The sequence below is a fragment of the Maylandia zebra genome, linkage group LG16 (assembly GCF_041146795.1).
Source record: "Maylandia zebra isolate NMK-2024a linkage group LG16, Mzebra_GT3a, whole genome shotgun sequence".
Taxonomy (NCBI): Eukaryota; Metazoa; Chordata; class Actinopteri; order Cichliformes; family Cichlidae; genus Maylandia; species Maylandia zebra.
In genome coordinates this window covers 4,335,828-4,354,030 of record NC_135182.1, presented here as the reverse complement: position 1 = coordinate 4,354,030, position 18,203 = coordinate 4,335,828, and the positions used below count along the sequence as shown (strand labels likewise).

At 43.4% G+C, this 18,203-nt stretch overlaps 1 protein-coding gene across 6 annotated transcripts; it reads left to right on the top strand.

The window, feature by feature from the left end:
* The first annotated feature begins 1,943 nt into the window (after positions 1-1,943).
* ankrd50l (ankyrin repeat domain 50-like) lies at positions 1,944-17,672 on the top strand. 6 transcript variants are annotated; one of them, XM_004568947.4, is made up of 7 exons: positions 1,944-2,082; positions 2,193-2,436; positions 4,933-5,008; positions 6,117-6,771; positions 11,699-11,916; positions 12,804-16,368; positions 16,890-17,672. In XM_004568947.4, the coding sequence occupies exons 4-6, from the start codon at positions 6,323-6,325 to the stop codon at positions 16,355-16,357; spliced, it is 4,221 nt and encodes a 1,406-aa protein (XP_004569004.1). In that variant the 5' UTR covers positions 1,944-2,082; positions 2,193-2,436; positions 4,933-5,008; positions 6,117-6,322; the 3' UTR covers positions 16,358-16,368; positions 16,890-17,672. The 6 variants fall into 6 exon arrangements, with proteins under 6 accessions (XP_004569004.1, XP_076730842.1, XP_024661260.1 ...); XM_076874727.1 differs by having other exon boundaries at positions 5,957-6,771; XM_024805492.2 differs by lacking the exon at positions 2,193-2,436 and having other exon boundaries at positions 1,980-2,082.
* Positions 17,673-18,203: the final 531 nt, after the last annotated feature.

Genomic DNA, 18,203 nt, shown 5'->3' with positions numbered 1-18,203 from the left:
ATGAGTTCAAACAGGTGCCATTCATACAGGTAACGAGTGGGGGACAGAAAAGCTTCTTACAGAAGACGTTACAGGTCTGTGAGAGCCAGAGATTTTCCTTGTTTGAGGTGACCAAATACTTATTTTCCACCCTGATTTACGAATAAATTCTTTACAAATCCTACCATGTGAATTCATGGATTTTTTTTTTTTTTTTTTTACATTCTGTCTCTCACAGTTGAAGTGTACCTCTGGTGCAAATTACTGACCTCTGTCATCATTTTAAGTGGGGGAACTTGCGCAATCGGTGGCTGACTAAATACTTTTTTGCCCCACTGTATATAACAGAAATTGCAAAGGCCCCAAAACAGCACCTTGTGGCACACCATATTCAGAACAGCCACAGAAAAGAAATAATCCAAAGTAGACTCCAGTATGACCAGTGAGTATGTCAGTCAGCTGCCTCATACAGATTGCGGATGCCAGCACACTCTGTAATATGAATGTAGGGAAAGCAGGTGGTCCAGGTGCTGTTCCAGGATGAGGAATTCATAATGAATGAATGCACTGTCCACACCTCCTGTAAGACATCCACTAGTGTTGTTCTCAAACAGTCTGTGATAACATGTTTGGCGACAACATGCCAGTTGCTCAAACAGCAAAAATCATGAAATGTCTGGAGGGACTGGTCCTCAGAGACTTTATGGATTCTCTCCAACCTACTGTGGACTCACATCAGTAGTTATACAAAACTGATGATATCATTTGCATCACCCTCCATGCTCTTTAGCACCACCCAGACAGCAAGGAACAAACGCGTGTCTATTTTTTGTGTGGATTACAGCTCAGCATTCAACACAGTCATCCAAAACACGACTGTTTGGTCTGCACGCAATCTGCAACACACATTTTTCATTTATTATTCTATTGTAAGACTTTCTCAGACAAATGTAATATTTTGTAAGAGTACTAACACTCACACAAAGCGTTGCTCCATCCCATTTTAACGTCATTTAAGCTTACCTGATTGAAACTGTGTGCGAACCTGTTTCTGTGAGTGAGTAAGTGTGTTCCTTTCGAGGTAGTGGACACAATTTTATTTTATTTTATTAGTCGATGACGATAAAGGAATTCTGAATTCTAAATTTCGAAGACGAGATAACAAACGGTGTCATGGTGACGCTGTGTTGTCATCATGTAATTACAACAAATAGCCACCAGGGGTCTGTAGAACTCAGTGACTGACTTCTGCGCAACAGGAATGAAAGGGATAAAAATATTTCTTCTTTACAGTCCTGAAGTGAATTCAAATTAGGAGGTCACATACAACTACAACAACACCACCACCAACAACAACAACAACAATGATGATGCATTTTTACTGAATAAGTCTTTGGTGTCTTTTTCATAGCTCTTTCACATATTTTATCTATATGTGTGTGGACTCTATGTTTAAACATAATTATGTGCATTATATTTCATTTTGCAAACTTGCTAAATCTTTTTTTGAAAATGATTTTTGGTATTTAATTTTATTATTATACGTATATGTTAGAATGTGAACAATCGGCTAACAAGGTCACTTCTCATCTCACTGTGAGTTCAACTGTGATTATGGGACCGTTTACCGGATCTCGTGGCTTAAAGCAGAGTCTGTTTGCTTTGGTGCAAACACGTCACTCACAGGTCACTTTAAAAACCAGCTCCTCTTATTGCAAGAAAGATGTTTTTTAAAATGAAAGGCCCAGTATCTATTATTGTCAGTGAATGTGCAGTTTCAGCAAAATAAAATAAAATAAGCAATCAAATTCGACGGTTTACGCTTTCTTTGCTTTATCTTTAGATTTTTTTTTATTTCTCTTAACTATATTTAGCATAAGTAGTAAAATCTGTTGTCCAGTCTAAATGTGTGCCCTCAAAACACACTGTTTAAGGAGTAAGGAAGGAATGACTGTCCTTTAAATGTAATTCCCAGTAGGATTAAGTTCACCTTTAAGGTGATGGTATGAAGAATTGTTGGAGACACGTGATTAAAATCCGGTGAGGGGCTGTGGGAGTGTGAGCCTCTGAGCGGCAGACGGAGAAGAGCAGCGTTCGTGGCAGGTAAGATCACGCTGTGTGCATTTACAAGTCAGATGCGGTGTCCTGCTGCACAGGAGGGAGATTTTTTTTTCTCTGTGAGCTTTGACTAAAAACAGCCTTTCCGCGAACAGATTTGTGCTCATATTTTGAATGGCGACGCCTAATGAAGCAGTTTGACACATTATCACGGGATATCTTTGGTCACACCTGTGGGAGAATCGTCCAGCATTTGGTGTGGGAGCAGGCACGCTGACAACCTGTGGATTCCAGCAGCGAGACAAACGCGTCCAGAGTGCTTGCAGCTGATCTGCTGTGTGCCGTGCACGCTGGGTAATTGTGGGAATTTGTGATCCGGTGATAAAGAATCGTCTGAAGGTATTTGCAGATAATGACCTTGTGACGTTGATTAACATGAGCTAATAATCATTTTCAAGAAAAAATTACATTTTTTGTTCGATTAATTGGTGACTGTAAATTGGCTATGCACACGCGAAGTGCTTGAAGTGTATAGAATAAAACACTGCATGAATTTATAGTTTTTGTGAAAATGTGGCTTGTACGACCAGAAAAAAGGCGCTGTGTAAATGCATGTGCATCACAGTTGCAGCAAACTCTGCTTTTTGCGTCTTTTGTTAAGAAATGTGGAAGGAGCGAAAGAACCGCTTCGGGAAACAGCCTTCAGCTGCCGGGAAATGGATGTCATTTATCCATCTCTCTTTTTGTGAACCCTATAGTAGCACCGATATGCACCAGTATAGTCTAATGTTCCACTGGAACTCTACTGGAGGGGCGAAAAATCATTCTGGAGAAAAATGATTCCCTCAGCTGATGTTTTGATGATGCTGAGTCTGAAGCTTTGTCCACATATCAAGGGAATTGCTTGCTGTGTGTGGATTTTTTTGAAGGGGATGCTGGTTGCTGTGGTGGACGTTGTAGGCACTTCTGCACAGATGATCATCTTGCATATTTCCCACTCAGTCTTCTGCTCTTAACTTGGTCCCCACCGCAGTTATTTCACCTGTGATCTCTTTAAGTCACTTTCATGCTCTGTCTTTTCTGCATAACCTCTAGTCTCATCCTGTATGTGCACCGCTTAACAGTAAACAGCAACATTAGAATCACATCTTACTCAATCAGCCATTTGTGTAGGCCTAGTGTGCATGTAGATCCTGTCATCATGGAAGAGAACACTTTAAAGTGCTCATAATGGCACAACAGAGCTACTGGTTTGCCTCACTGTTGGTTTAAGGGTTTTCCTTTAATGTACAGTTAAAATGTTATAAAATGAGTGTTTGTCTCAACCCCAAAAATCCAGTATCGATCGGTCTGACTCCGCTTTTTAATTTCTGGTACAGCAGGTAGAGTTGGGCTGTCTTTTCTTTGCCCTGTTTTAGTCATAACACAAAGCACAGCAGCTTGCTTCAATTCTGTGCTGAACCTTCAGCTCCAGAGCAAATAATCACATTGCTCAGACTTCCAAACAAATGCTGTAAGTTGTACGCACACATTTTTTTTTCAGTTTTCTTGTGGGAGTCAGAGGGTGTAAGAAAAGGGAAAAAAATCTTAATGGAATGGTGTGCAACCTCTTTGCTGGTTGCCTAGCAACTTCATTCAGTGCATTCACATGCACTTTAGGTTCACACTGCATGAGAAACCGGGTTACTGTAATTGGAGCATGGAGTTAGAGGTACCTTATTTTCTGGGTGTCTGCTTCTGGTGCCTGAAAAGTCATCTTCAGTAGTAACAGATGATTGTATTCCTAAATAATTCCAACCTTACAGTCTGAATAACTTTTGATTCCGTCAATGTTTAACTTTTTCTAACTGAATACATAAATGAATAAATTAGACAGCTTGCTATTGAAGGCTTCAGCTTTGGGTTCTGCACCAGTATCTGCTCAGGCTGCATAGCAGGTCCAAAGGGCTTTGTTAGTAACCACAAGTAATGACAAGAATGTAGACAACTTCTCTGCTTGGTGCCAAGTTTGCTCATTACTGTCATCAGTGTGCTGCTAAAACAGCACATCTCTCATTCTCTAGTTGATTTTCAGTATTTGGCACTTGTCAGCCGACGGTGCAGCATATGTGTCATCCACCTATAGGAGGGTATTCCTTGCCTGAGAAAGCATACAGACTAAAAGTTGCACAGGTTGGGAACGTCGGCTGGTGGCTCTTGGCTTCCTTTGCTCTTTGAATTACGCTGTCAGCAGGCTGGCGTGCTGTCGATGATATGCACAGCAGCAGGGTCTTTCAAGTGTTAAATCACAGTCTCATCCGTCAGATTCAGCTTCCTGTAGCTGATGCTTGATTAGTCACTGACTTGAAATGAAGAACAGCGTGCACGCTCATCAACATCGTCACCACGCCGAGTTTATCTCAGAGGCCCGTTGCATTCTTTGTCCGAATTCTTCAAAGATCTTCATGAGAACCAGACTCGTCTTTTTACTGCCTTTTCGTGATACTATACACTTTTTTGTCCAATCAGAAGAACTTAAAGTATGTATTGGCAGTTTGCATGTAGAAGCTTTTTTTTTTTCTTCTCTTCATTGTCTCATATGTGAAAAATGGATATGTGTGACATGTGCTTGGTATCATATAGGCTCAAAAACCCAACCATTCAGCTTTTCAGTGTTTGCCTCACAGCAGGAAAAAATGTGGAATGTTGTGGGACGGCTTTTAAAAACAGCAGATAACATAATCATACATACAGGAGCTCTCAAAAGGTGCTTTTAATTGCACAGAAAATAAAGAGGTTAGTGTTCCTCCAGCATATTTTTTTTTTCTCCCGGTTTGTCCATCATGATTGGCTACCACAAAATAGAAACTAAAAACTTGATTTGCTGATCCTCTTTTTTGTTTGTTTTAAATGTAGGGTGTAACGCTGGTCCAGGAAATGCCAGAGTGTGTTTGACCGAAGAAGATGCCGCCCCTCTTTAATGAAAGTACAGGTAGGAGAAGTGAGCTCCTAAACGTGTAATAATTCAGAAAGGTTCAGAGGACTCTGTTTGATTTGTTTATGTTTTCCAGTTTGCATGCGCCCTCATCACACTTTAATTAAAAACTAGGTTTTAATCAGCAAAGTGGAAGTCAGAAAGAGAATAGTCAAATTAGCGGTGTTATGATTGGTGTTACTGCTGAAACGCTTCCCATAAATAACAGAAAACAAAGGATATGTCATTATATTTTCTCAGTGAGTGAGCTGTTTTGCTCTAGATCAGCAGTCAAAATATCAAACACATTCTCTTTATAATGATATAAGGAGGATAAAATGTTTGGCACTTTCGCCTAGTAAATGATTTATGACTAATTAATTAACTCAAAGTGAATCAGAACAAAAGAAAGTGAAATTCGAGGCTCGTGTTTTGATGCCAGCAACACAACTTACCTTCTTGACACAAAACTTTAGTGCTGTAGTCTGGCAGATACCTTTCCTACAGCTGACGGAGTGTCCTGCGATTGAACCTTGACCCCAGGTAACTCCTCCCACCTGTCAGCTGTAGAGTGGCTTATGATCACATGAGTCCTCCCCCTCACCACTCCTCTACCTTGATCACCCGTGCATGCCCGGACATGCTGTGAAACACTGAGAGAGGGTGGAGACAAAAAAAAACAAAACAAGAAAAACCGGAAGGCATGAGAGAGAGCGAGAGAGAGAGGGGGGGGGGGGTTGAGGGAAGGCAAAGATCGTGGGTGTGGGAAAGGGGAAAAAAATGTCATGCTACAGCTGCAGTTTTGGGTCGATTCTCAAAAAAGCAGGACAGAAAGTGAGAGAAGAGGGGAAACTGTGGCTGTAATTGGAGCACACGGAGGGCAACTCAGACAGGGGAGGGGGTGAGATACATGCTGTCATTGACTCATTCCTCATTTCCTTCTCCCTCTTTCTTGATATCTGACAGAGCAGCTCCATGATCCCCCACGAGAAGCATGGTGAACTGTAGCATTTCAGACTCGGCGACACAAAGATCAAGACGTTGAGAGAGAATGAAGAGGTGCACCTTTCCTGACTTAACCTTTTTCTGACTCTTTTTTTTTTTTTTTTTTTTTTTTTTTTGTCAGCCTTACACCTTGGGACCTACGGGAGAAAGACAACTAGCGATAATAATCGCCTGATGCAACACTTTCAGAAACTGACAAGCTAAAGAAATATCCAGTTATTGCCTAGAGCTGTCACACACACACCGGCTGCAGCTGTACCACAAAGAGGAGTGGAGTTAGTCACCGAGTATGGGATGTGACATTCACAGTGCTAAGTTGTCCCCTGGATGTCAGGACCCCAGGAACAAATGAGCAGCAGTGGATTTGGCAGCAGCTCCAGCTTGCTTCGGGGCCGGCGTTTTTATTGCCGGGAATGGGCCCTGGACAAGCTGCGTCGCTGCCTGGACGCCCGCTCGGGGCCCGGGCAAGCTCCCGGGATCCTGGTAACGGGGGGACCTGGTGCCGGGAAGACAGCTCTGTGCACCGAGGTGGTGTCCCCCACCTCAAAGGCAGGGCTGGCAGTTGGGTTGGCACAGCGTTGCCTTGCGGCCCACTTCTGCCAGAGGGAGGAACAGACGAGTATAGTGCTGTGGAGGTTTGTCCTGGGCTTGGTGGAACAGCTGAGGGCCTCTCCTCTCCTCTCTCCAGGGTACGAAGAGCTCCTTAACAGCCCATCGGTATCCTCTGCCCTGGAGCCTCTCATGTGTCAAAGAGACCCTAATGAGACCTTCAAGAGGTTTGTACCATGTTTATTTTGTTTGGTTTTTTTTTTTTCTTTGTTTTGGTGTCCTACAAAAAGTCAGCGCTTCCATCTTTTGAGATCAGTTTTGTTGAAACACATCAGTGGGAAATTTCCCACTTCTTCTAAATGAAAGGGAAAAGAAAGTTGCCTGAAACAAATCCAGGTGCTCAGCGTGTATGTGCACGTTCAAGGGTATGGCTCATGCCCAGCTCATCACAGCAGAATTTATGTGGGGGTCTGTAAATCATGACGCTAATGATGAAAGCCGGAGCAAAGTTCCGACTTCGTGCGTGGGAAAAGCAGTTTATCAGATTCCAAAATCAATGAAAACAGGCCGACGGAGTCCTGGCACTGCAGCTCGGTGCTGTTGTATAAGTGGCCTGTTTGAGTATTTAGTTTTAAATGTAGCTGTTAACAGATCGTGTATTTACAATGATGTTATCTGTTTACTGTCAACCTGCTGATGACCCATTTTGTGTTTTGTTAACATGATGATCTTAACTTTATGCAACACAGAAGCTATGAAATTCAATCCGTGACCATCCGGTTATTTGACAGCATCTAGGATTAGGGCTGTTATTGTTTGAATCCAGTTCCATGCATTGAAATCTATATAACTTTTTTGGTTTTGTGGCAGAAAGTCTGAAATTTTATTCATTTTATTGCATGAAAGATTAAAGTAGTAAGCTAAACGTCATTTCCAACACTTGCTGAGTTGCCAGAGTTGGTATGAGCTCCTGTAATTGGGGGAAGGACTAGCAGAGTTAGTTGTGGACATCTCACAAAGCCACCTTACCTTCGACCTTTTTACTTGGGTGGACTCGGCTTGGGTTTGAATTCACGGGTTTCCAGTGTTAACACATTTTGCGAAGCTCCCTTTTCATTGTTTGCAGTTCGGTGAAGCTGAAGTTTTTCCCACATCTCCACTTAAGATCACTGAGCTCAAAAACAGTAGTGCTGTCTGGTCTGCCTTCTGAGAGAGGACCACCCTAAATACCATGATCCAGTAGATAAAAAGTGAGCTGAATAAAGGCTGCTGTCATGAAGTAATGTGCATGTAAAGAGTGAAGCTGCCTCACTCTCAAAACAAAAAGCACGAGCAGCTGTTCATGTTGTGGGAAAATGCTCCAGCAGAGCTTAAAGGTTATCTTTGTTTTTGTCTAAATAAAGGTGGCTTTCTGCAGGTGTTTAGACTCTCAGCAGGCAGTTAACTGCCTCACAGTCTGTACATGTAAAAGCTGCAGTGAGCGGCAAACAGAAGCCGGGACAGTCGCAGGAAAAGTGTGCAGCAGCCATTCTTCCTCGTCTTATATTTATGTCTCCCCCTCATAATGCCGCCCATTCACAACACACAATGGGGCCTCCAGTGAATGAACGCTGCAGTGTTATTTACAACATAACATCCTTTCAGAGACTGAGGGGGACAAAGAGGTGAAAAAATGCCTCCGGCTCCCCGGTGACCGTCTCGGCACCGGTCAGCGAGGTCACTCTCCTCTCTGAGACTTTGACACGTTGCCGGTGTGTTTGCTTTGCGGTGAGTCGGAGCGCTTCTGCACTCCTCCTCTGTTTGCTCTCCTCTGGTGTGAAGTGCTGAGCTGAATTGCACATTCCCCTCAGACTGGCTCGCAGCCAGCAGCTGTTTGTGTTGGGGGGGCTCTTTTGAGAGAAGGTGGCTGCGGGTGAAGCTCCACTGTGTCAGGACACCCATGGACAAATTGAAGAAACGTGGATTTGAATTGGCAGTGAAAGAGAAGGAAAATAAGCCTGTGTGTAGTGCAGTGCTCCCTCTGTCTGGGTCTGTTCGCTAAACTGGTGTCTTATATTGATTTTAATCCGAGCCATAGAAACAACTGTTCAATACTGGGTCGTGCCCTTTTTGGTGTTCGCACTAACCTAAGTGCCAAGCTGGGAAAATGTATCATTTCAGACACACGAGCTGACTGTTCACCCAGTCACTGCCTCACTGGACACTTGTGGCTATGCTAGCTTCTTGGGAGACACATAATCTGATGACAAAGTGCTACAAACTGCCGCTGGACTTCCCATGACAGCAGTAATGACAGTCAACAGCAGGACAAATGGGCGGCTTGTAGTGAAGCTCTTTCTAAGTAAGCTCAGTAATAGGTAGTGAATTGTGTTGAACATCTTTCATATCAGTTCGAGTAAAGCCACCATACTTTAAAGTGCACATAGCATTGGCTGCAATGTCCTGTGTGTGTGTAAGAAAATATATTAAAAGTATACAATACAAATACAGTTGTCTCTACAGGATTTATCCAACTAGATCACCCATGTTAAATGACTGTGTCACCTGAATGAAAGAATTACCCTTCCTCCTCCTCACATCAGAGTGTTAGCCCGCTGAGGGAGTGTTGTTTTAATCAGATAACTAAAAGCGCGCAGTGCTATGATAAGCTTGTCATAACCTCGCTGAAATCATCACTCAGAGCAGGATGTCGCTCTTCTTTTTACTGCGTAATATACTTGATAATAAAGGTCGAGTCTATTATATGGTTAGCTAAGTCTTGAAATATTAGTGACCTCAAGACATTGCAAAAGACCTTTTGTAAGCAGCTTTGATGATTCATCAAATAAAGCCACAATCTCACAAAACTACCAGTGGCCGCTCCCAGCCTATCAAATCTGAGGATTTGCTTCCTTTTATTAATTCAAACCCTACTCACGAAAAGCTATTTAATTTCAAAATAACAGATACATTAACTGATCATATAAACTTGGGAACTGTTTGGGGTGGTGCCATTTGTTTCAGAACATGCATATAATCCTGTTTGTTTTAGTGTCTCATCCATGCATGAGATAACTATTAGGCCTAAAGTATAATCGTTATAGAGATGACTAATTTTTTTATATATATATTTAAAGTGGTGAAACTTCTCCTCCCACTCCTTATTATGTACATATGAATCCAGAGCTGATTAATCCTTGACCCCTGAGTGTAAGCAGTTAGTGACCCAGCTTACTTTAGATTGTTTAAGTCTGAGTGAAACTCTTTTAAGGTAGTTTTTTTTTTTTTTTTTTTTTTTTTTTTTTAAATATAATGTTGAATATGTGACATTATTTTGAGATTAAAGTTTCTCTCCTCTTGACTTTTTACTTCTAAAACAAACAAACAAAAAGACAACAACTGTTAAATCCATTAGATGAAAACCTGTTTGGCCTCTAATGGTACCTGGACCTTGTGGTCATTTTTAAACACAGACATTAACACTAATGACAGCTCACATGCAAACCCACACCCTGTGTTTGTTGCAGGATAAGGCATTTTTGCCAGCTGTAAAGCTCTTCTGAAAACTAGCGCTGTGCAATACTACACATCGTGGCATCGATTGGATACCAAGTAATTCCAAGTAGTGTTGTCGATAATAGCGCTGATGCTTTAAATTTATAAAGCCAGCTTATGTATGTATAAGGCCATCTGCTGCGACCCCAACCGGTCGCAGCAGATGGCCGCCCCTCCCTGAGCCTGGTTCTGCCGGAGGTTTCTTCCTGTTAAAAGGGAGTTTTTCCTTCCCACTGTCGCCAAAGTGCTTGCTCATAGGGGGTCATATGATTGTTGGGTTTTTCTCTGTATCTATGAAGCGCCTTGAGGCGACTTTTGTTGTGATTTGGCGCTATATAAATAAAATTGAATTGAAGAGCAGTGTGTCATGACCTATGAGGTGAATTTTAAGCACCTTTAGGCAACTGTTGTTGTGATTTGGTGCTATAAAAAGAAAACTGAATTGAATAATCATATATTTGCAAATTCTGAACAAATTTTATAACGACTAAATCACCGGACTACATGCTGAACTTGGATGGAAACAAAGTATTGATCCTCTTGTGCTAGTATCAATCTGATACCAATACCAGTACTGGCATTGATTCGATATTGGTATTGTACTATCGATATTTGGAAATTTGAATGATCCCTCTAGGGGTGTTACTTTTTTCTCAGGTGAGAAGTTTTGCTATAATACTGCTGCTGACCTGCACCCATGACACGGAAGTGCAGCTTCTCCAAATGTTTTTTTTCTTTTTTCTCCTGCACCACTATGATTGGACATCAGGGTCAAGAAGTTCAGTGGTGTCTTTGCCGTGCATCCATAATAATAATAATAATAATAATAATAATGTGAAAAGAATTGCCAGTTTGATAGCGTGTGTGTGAGAGAGAGACCAGGGTGGAGCTGTAAATTCACATGTTCCATTAACCTGAGTCACCATCAGATCACAGCAGGGTGTGGGTGCTGACCGCAGTGATTAAAAGGCAGTGACGCCGCTATTTTAGCTTTAGCCAAGTTTGTAATTGTTTTATGGTTTTGCAGCTTGTTCCGGTGTTTAATGAAAGTGTGGGGTGTGGGGCTAAATTGCTGTTTAGTTCTCTTGATTACAGTTTGATATCTGTGTTAACAGGTTAACATGAGAGTCGGCTTTAATTTTACTGCAGAAGCATCTGATAGCAGTTGTCCTGGTTGACTCTTGTTTACCCACTTGTAGTTTGGATTTGACCTAAATTACTGTGAAAGTGTAAATGGAATGCTTAGTTTGCCTGACATTTGCTTACTTTTTTTATTGAGTTCTTTTTCAATGGCTGAATGAAACTGATTATGACTCCAGTATTACTGAAGATTCAACATATGGAAAACAATGAAAAAACTTCCATAAAATACAGTAAAAAATTAAACTCCACACTTTAAATAAAGATGCCTGAAGTCGCAGCAAAGTCTGACTGTCACTCCCAGTGACTCACACTGACAATGTGCGAAAGATCTAATCTGCTTTGTTGGCACAAACGAGTGTTCGCAATGTTACTTTTCTTTTTCAACTCTATTATCAACCCACGAATCCTGCTGTTATTACATTGTCTTAAGTGTAATGTCTTGCACTGTGTGTCTGCCTCTTCCTCGCATGTCCTTAGAGCAGTGTTGGAACCCCTGTCGGACCTTCCTCCTCCTGCCCAGACTCTGATGATGGTTATAGACTCTCTGGACGTAGAATATGGACCAAGGGAAGGAGTTAGGAAGAGTGGCTCCATTGCAGAGCTTTTAGCCTGCAGTCAACACCTGCTGCCCAGCTGGTTGCTGCTCGTCTGTTCGGTCCGCCGCCAAAATAAGGCCCTGTGCAAGATGTTCTCAAGTATGTACATACTTCTCTTATAAGATTATGCAATATATTACAAAATAAATAAATGCGATCAGTTACATGTGAACACAAGATGACATATGGGTTGGTTAGGGTGTGGCCATGATTGTGCAGTGAAATCACTATTTTTGTCATCTAAAAATGCACTGACAAACACTGACCAAGTAGTTTAATTGGCTGTTCACTGCAATACAGTAAACAAACAAGAATTTTCAAAATTTCTATTGAGATGCTACTTCGGTCTGTGAAGGTTCTCAGTCATCCAGCTCATCGTAGAAGCTCGGAAAGAAAAGCCTCTGGACTCTTTTAAGTTGCTTGAAGATGTTTCACCTCTCATCCGAGAAGCTTCTTCAGTTCTAGGGTCAAACGGTGGAGAGTCCCAGATTTAAGTCCTGTGGGAGTGTCCCCCCCCCCCCCCCCCAATGCTCCTCTACCTAATCACACGAGCCAAGGTGTGAAGACAGGTGTCGGTCACAATCAGGTGAAACGTGAAACGTCTTCAGCAACTTAAAGAAGTCCAGACGCTTTTCTTTCCAAGCTCCTTAGACCAGGTGCTACTTAGGGTGTTGCCTGAGGTGCTAAGCTAACGTGGTTTTATTTCTACACCTGCTAAGCACATTCTCCATTTTGCCACATTAAAAGTGGAACTTTATACCAAATCATCCAGGACTTAGATAAATTGTTAGCTGGAGGTCTACCATTACACTAGAACAAGCTGGCATAGAGTTTTCAAAATAAGAAGCAAAAAAAACAAAGCATCACATAAGACTGAAAAAATTTAAAACCTAAAAAAAAACTGTAGATAGAATCCATGAGGAATATAAAAAACTTTATTGAAGATTTAAAACAAACAAACAAACAACTGTCCTATCTGTTTGTAGGTTTTCGTAAACTCTGTCTGGATGATCTGCGGAAGCCTCCAGCAGTCCGTGACGTACAGCAGTACATCCTCTGTCGTCTGGATGAAGAAGCAGCGCTTCGTCGACAGCTCACCCCTGATACCGCTGATATGCTGAATCTTCTGCACATCAAAAGTGGCGGCTGCTTTCTTTTTCTTCAGCGTGTTCTGGACGGTGTGGCAGCTTCGCTGGTGGGTCTGCGAGAGATCCGGGACATCCCCGGGACTCTCAACGGACTCTACCTTTGGCTGTGCCAGAGATTGTTCCCCCGAGGGCGCTTCATCTACGTAAGGCCTCTCCTCAATGCCCTCTTGGCTGCCCCGAGGCCCCTAACACCCCAGCAGCTATTCATGGCAGTCTGGACTCAGGACACCTTATTAAGTCTTCAGGACTTTGAGAACAATCTCGAAACCCTCTCTGCGCTCCTAATCGATGGAACCGGAGGCACCAAATTAATTTTTCATGCAAGCTTTACAGAGTGGCTGACAGATGTTAAGTACTGCACACAGAAATATCTGTGTAGCAGAACAGAAGGTCATAGCATGCTTGCATCATCTCTGACTCTACAGGGACCTAACCTTGACGTTGAGGAAACTTGCCAGCTAGCCACACACTTAATTTGCTCAGGGCACCATAAAGATAAACCTGCATTTTTGGCACTGTGGATGCTGTGGGCAGGTGTACGTGCTCTTAACCCCACCTGCAGTAAAGCACTTGCCACATCCTTAGCTCAGCTTCCTGTTTCAGTGAGTCAGGATGTTGCTCAATTGCTGATGAGAAGTGGACTAGTCTCTCGAACCTTTTTTTCTGGAGCAGACTCAAGTGATGCAATGCATAGTGTAGGTAAAGAAGGAATTGATGTGCAACAGACACTTGAAAGGGAGACGTATATAAAGGACCTGCTTGCCAGTGGCATGTCTGTAAACCAGCCTGGTTCTACAGATGGACAGACTCTGCTTGCTAGTGCAGCCCACGAGGGTTCTGCAAATTTAGCTAAACTTCTCCTTTCACATGGCTCTGATCCACTGATCAGTGATCATCAGGGTCAGACGCCACTGACTTTAGCCTCCAGGCAGGGTCACGTCAAAGTGTTGTCTGAACTCCTGGAATGGGCCAAGAGCCAGGACCAAAAAACTGCAGTACAGATGATGGAGCATGTTGACAATGAAGGATGGACAGCGTTGCGCTCTGCAGCTTGGGGTGGACACGCTGAGGCTGTCCATCTACTGCTGGATGCAGGAGCAGATGTAGATGGATGTGACAGCGAGGGCCGAACTGCTCTCAGAGCTGCTGCATGGGGCGGTCATGATGAAATTGTTCTCACACTACTGGACTATGGGGCTCAAGTTGACAAAGCTGATAGCAAGGACCGCACGCCACTTATCGCAGCTGCCTATATGGGACATCATGAAGCAGTGGCAATATTGTTGGACCACAATGCACGTGTTGATTTGGCTGATGGAGATGGACGCACTGCTCTGTCAGTTGCAGCTGTCTGTGTCCCTACAGCAGCAGGGGTCAAAGGTTTTGGAGAGGTAGCAAGTCTGTTACTGGAGCGTGGAGCAGATCCAGGGCACAGAGACCATGATGGAATGACACCGCTTCTTCTTGCATCCTATGAGGGCCATGAAGATGTAGTCGAGCTTTTGTTAGAAGCTGGTGCTGACGTAGATGAAACTGCTGGACCTGACGGCAGTGTGCCTGCTGCTGCTGCTGTTACTCCCCTCCTGGCAGCAGCAGCAATGGGACACATGAAGACCGTGTCACGGCTGCTTTTCTGGGGAGCGGCTGTGGATGCCATTGATTGTGAAGGCAGGACGGCACTATGTCTAGCAGCAGCCAGAGGGAGCGTAGAGGTTGTTCGTACATTGCTGGACCGAGGCCTGGATGAGAACCATAAAGATGATCTTGGCTGGACTCCATTGCACACTGCTGCGTGTGAAGGACATCGTGCAGTTTGTGCCATTTTGACAGAAGAAGGCAGCATGGCACGAGTTGGAGAGATGGACATCGAGGGACGCACTCCCCTTATACTAGCTGCCCAAGAAGGCCATTGGAGCACTGCCAAACTTCTATTAGACAGACGGTCTCCCATTGACCACAGGGCCTATGATGGGCATTCTGCCTTGAGTGCTGCACTCCTGGAGGGCAATGCTGATGTTGCAGAGCTGCTTATGAAACGAGGGGCTGATACTGATGTCCGGGATGCCGAAGGGCGTCCTTTGCTCTACCTCCTAGTATTGGAGGGTCGCCTTGATATGGCTACTCTCCTAATTGAGAAAGGGGGTGTTCCTCTGGAGTCCAGAGACTCTGAGGGCCGTACAGCGCTTCATGTGGCTTCCTGGCAAGGATTTGTAGAGATTGTAGACCTACTTTTAAGACACGGGGCGAATCCCAATGCACAAGATGCAGAGGGGAGACCACCAATACATTCAGTGGCTTGGACAGGACACGCTAAAGTAGGACATCGCCTCCTAGAAGCCAGTGGCATCAATATAAACCTTGCTTGCCATCAGGGGGCAACAGCTCTGAGCATCGCTGCCCAGGAGGGACATGCTAACATCGTTGCAATGCTTCTAGAAAGAGGCTCAAATCCCAATCACATGGATAAATATGGCCGCAGTCCGGTCAAAGTGGCTGGGAAACATGGACACTATAACATTGTCAGGATGTTGGAGAGCTATGGAGCCAAGCCATATCTAGGTGTGTTGCCTAACTCTAGTACTGTATCCCCTTCAAAATCCAACATGATCTCATCTTTAGGAATCTCAGAAAGTAGTGGAGGTGAAGTAACTGCTGCAACCTCATCGTCCTCGGTTTCTTCTCCAGGATCCACTGCAGAACGATTCCACTCCATGCAGAGCTCCCAAACCTCATCGACCTGCCACTCACTGGCCACGGTGCAGACGGTGCCAGCTGACAGCCTCAGCTTTATACAGCAGATCCAACAGCACTCACTGCCCCGCAGTCGTAGCCGTAATTCCACCCTCCCTCCACCAGGGGGCTCGGGCATAGGTAGTCTCCACGGAAGCAGTAAGAGGCAACCCAAAGGCAGCCCTCCCCCTACTGTGTGCACAGTCACTGCCATGGTGCATAATTACGAATTGCCTCAGAAAGGCCTATCATCTGGACTTGAATATCATGACAAAATAAACAAACAAAGCTCAAATTTAATAAAAACAGAGAGGACTAATTACACAGGTGGCAAATGGAACTCTGTAATGGCTTCACTTGGGATAATGCCAGGACAGGACCAACCGCTAGGTGCTAAAAACCGAGAGAACGCTCCTCTCGGATACCCGTACAGGCTTCAGAACCCACTTCAAGAGGAAGCTTGGGATTCTAAACCCCAGAAGAACATTTTGTCACCGGTTTGCTACAGCTTTTCCCCCGTCCCACCCTGTAGTGCCTTGCCAGATGATGTAATGGTCACTATGACAACCACAGACCCACAGCTTAATCTCAAACGGGCCATCAAACTGCAGTTTGAGGGTCCCACCAGTGTAGCCTTACACAAGAGAGAGACGCCTCTGTGACTGGTACTCAAGTAAGTTGCCTAAGTTAGCACTGACTAGACTTTCTTCACAACCTTTTTACTGTACTGTGGCTCAGTGATGTAAATAATTCAATAATTCAACTGTCAGCAGCAAAAATGCAAACATAGTAACTGTCAAACCAAATTCATTTTAGTTCAAGGGTGTCCAGTGAGAATAAAATTGACAGGATCAAGTCTTTGATAGGTGACTTGGTTAATTAGATGGTGAGACTGTTATTTTGAAGTCCATTTATCAATCTGTGTTCTTATTTAATTCAGGATTGTAGGGGTCCTGGAGCCTATCCCAGCTGTTACTGGGCGGGAGGTCAAGCACACCCGGGACAGTTTAACAGTTGATCACTGAGCTAACAGACAGCCAGAGACAGACAGCCATTCATACCCAGATTCAAAAGAGTAAAAATTACTAATTGATCTAAAGTAATTAAGTGGAGAGAACCACACACTTACACTGCACAGCACTTATTTCCCCTTTCTTTTTTATTCAAATGCTAATGATTTTATCTTTCTTTTAGGTGGAGTGGGACATTTTATGTTCAAGGAGATGGCAGTTTTTTTTGGCAGTGATTCACTGGGTTCAGATGAGAGGAAATCATTCCTTGTTTCAGCATCCTTTCAGAAAACCAGAGGAAGAAGAGACTGAATGACATTAAAGCATTTGTTTCTTTTTTGTTTTACCTGTTGTGTGGGAGGAGCAGAGCACATCCTTATAGACTAAATCATGCTGATATATTTAGTGTAAAGCATGACTTGGATGTTATTTTTCTATGATAGCATACTTTTGATCGGCACTGGTCTGACAAAAATACCTTTTTACTATTTTATTTTTATTTATTTTACCCCGTAGAGCCATTATAGAGTAATGGTTGAGGTTTTTTTTTTGTTTGTTTTTAAACAGTCATGTTCAAGAGCTTTAAGCTTGTGGCCTTGACCTTTTAGGGAAGCCTTTGGTATTTGCTATAAACTGGCCTACATCCCCCATAGTTGTTCCATAGCTGTCAACCAAAAATAATTTTCAGAAAAACAAGCCTACCAGAGCCTGACCTACTGCTGGTTTATGATACAGTGCTAACCCTAAAACGCCGCCAAGTTTGCAGAATGCGACTTGGCTCACTGACAGTGTGTCTGTGAGCAGGCAGGAAGGAAAATGAAAACTGGACAATAAAAACTGAGGGTGGATGTGGGAGGGCTGTTAATTCCAAACGTGTATGTGGCCTAAAATGTTTTGTTTTTATTCATTTTTTTTCATCAATATTTAATTACATAAATTAAAATGGCAAGTGATGCTATAAAACGTTCTGTGTGGTTCTTCGTGTGTTTTATACTTTTACTGTAGCTGCATTTCAAGCACTTTTGCAGCTAAATGTCACGGATGGCTTCTGATGTGGTTGCATCGTGCAGAGATGAAAGTCTGGCTGCGGGCTGATGCTGGCCACCTGGGGTTATGAAACCAAATGATTTTGGACACACTTGAAACTGTAGAAGGGACCAGACGCAGCTCATGGCGATTCTTGACTATGTTTTTTGAGGCGTAGCATCTGAAATCTGTAGCAACTGCAATATCAAATGTTTTGGAGTTTGGAGGCCAAGTCGATGCCTTGGGCTCTTTGGTTGGTTCCCTGAGCACTTACTGATGTGTGGTAGGGTGCGTCGAGCTGCTGCTGTGTATGGTTAGCTACAGTGTTTAGGTAGGTGGTACATGAAAATGTAAGATCCACTTAAATGCCGGGAGCCAAGTTTTCCCAGCAGGCTCTAATTAACATTCATCATCACAGTTGATTTGTATTTCTGTGTATTAACCCCTTTGTAACATGACATGCACCTCTTTA

What these genes read in the sequence shown, in the direction of transcription:
- ankrd50l (XM_004568947.4), top strand. Translation starts at nt 6,323, where the DNA reads ATGTCAGGACCCCAGGAACAAATGAGCAGCAGTGGATTTGGCAGCAGC. An exon ending in CCTAATGAGACCTTCAAGAG is followed by an intron (nt 6,772 to 11,698) that starts GTTTGTACCATG and finishes GCATGTCCTTAG; the next exon opens with AGCAGTGTTGGAACCCCTGT. An exon ending in CCTGTGCAAGATGTTCTCAA is followed by an intron (nt 11,917 to 12,803) that starts GTATGTACATAC and finishes ATCTGTTTGTAG; the next exon opens with GTTTTCGTAAACTCTGTCTG.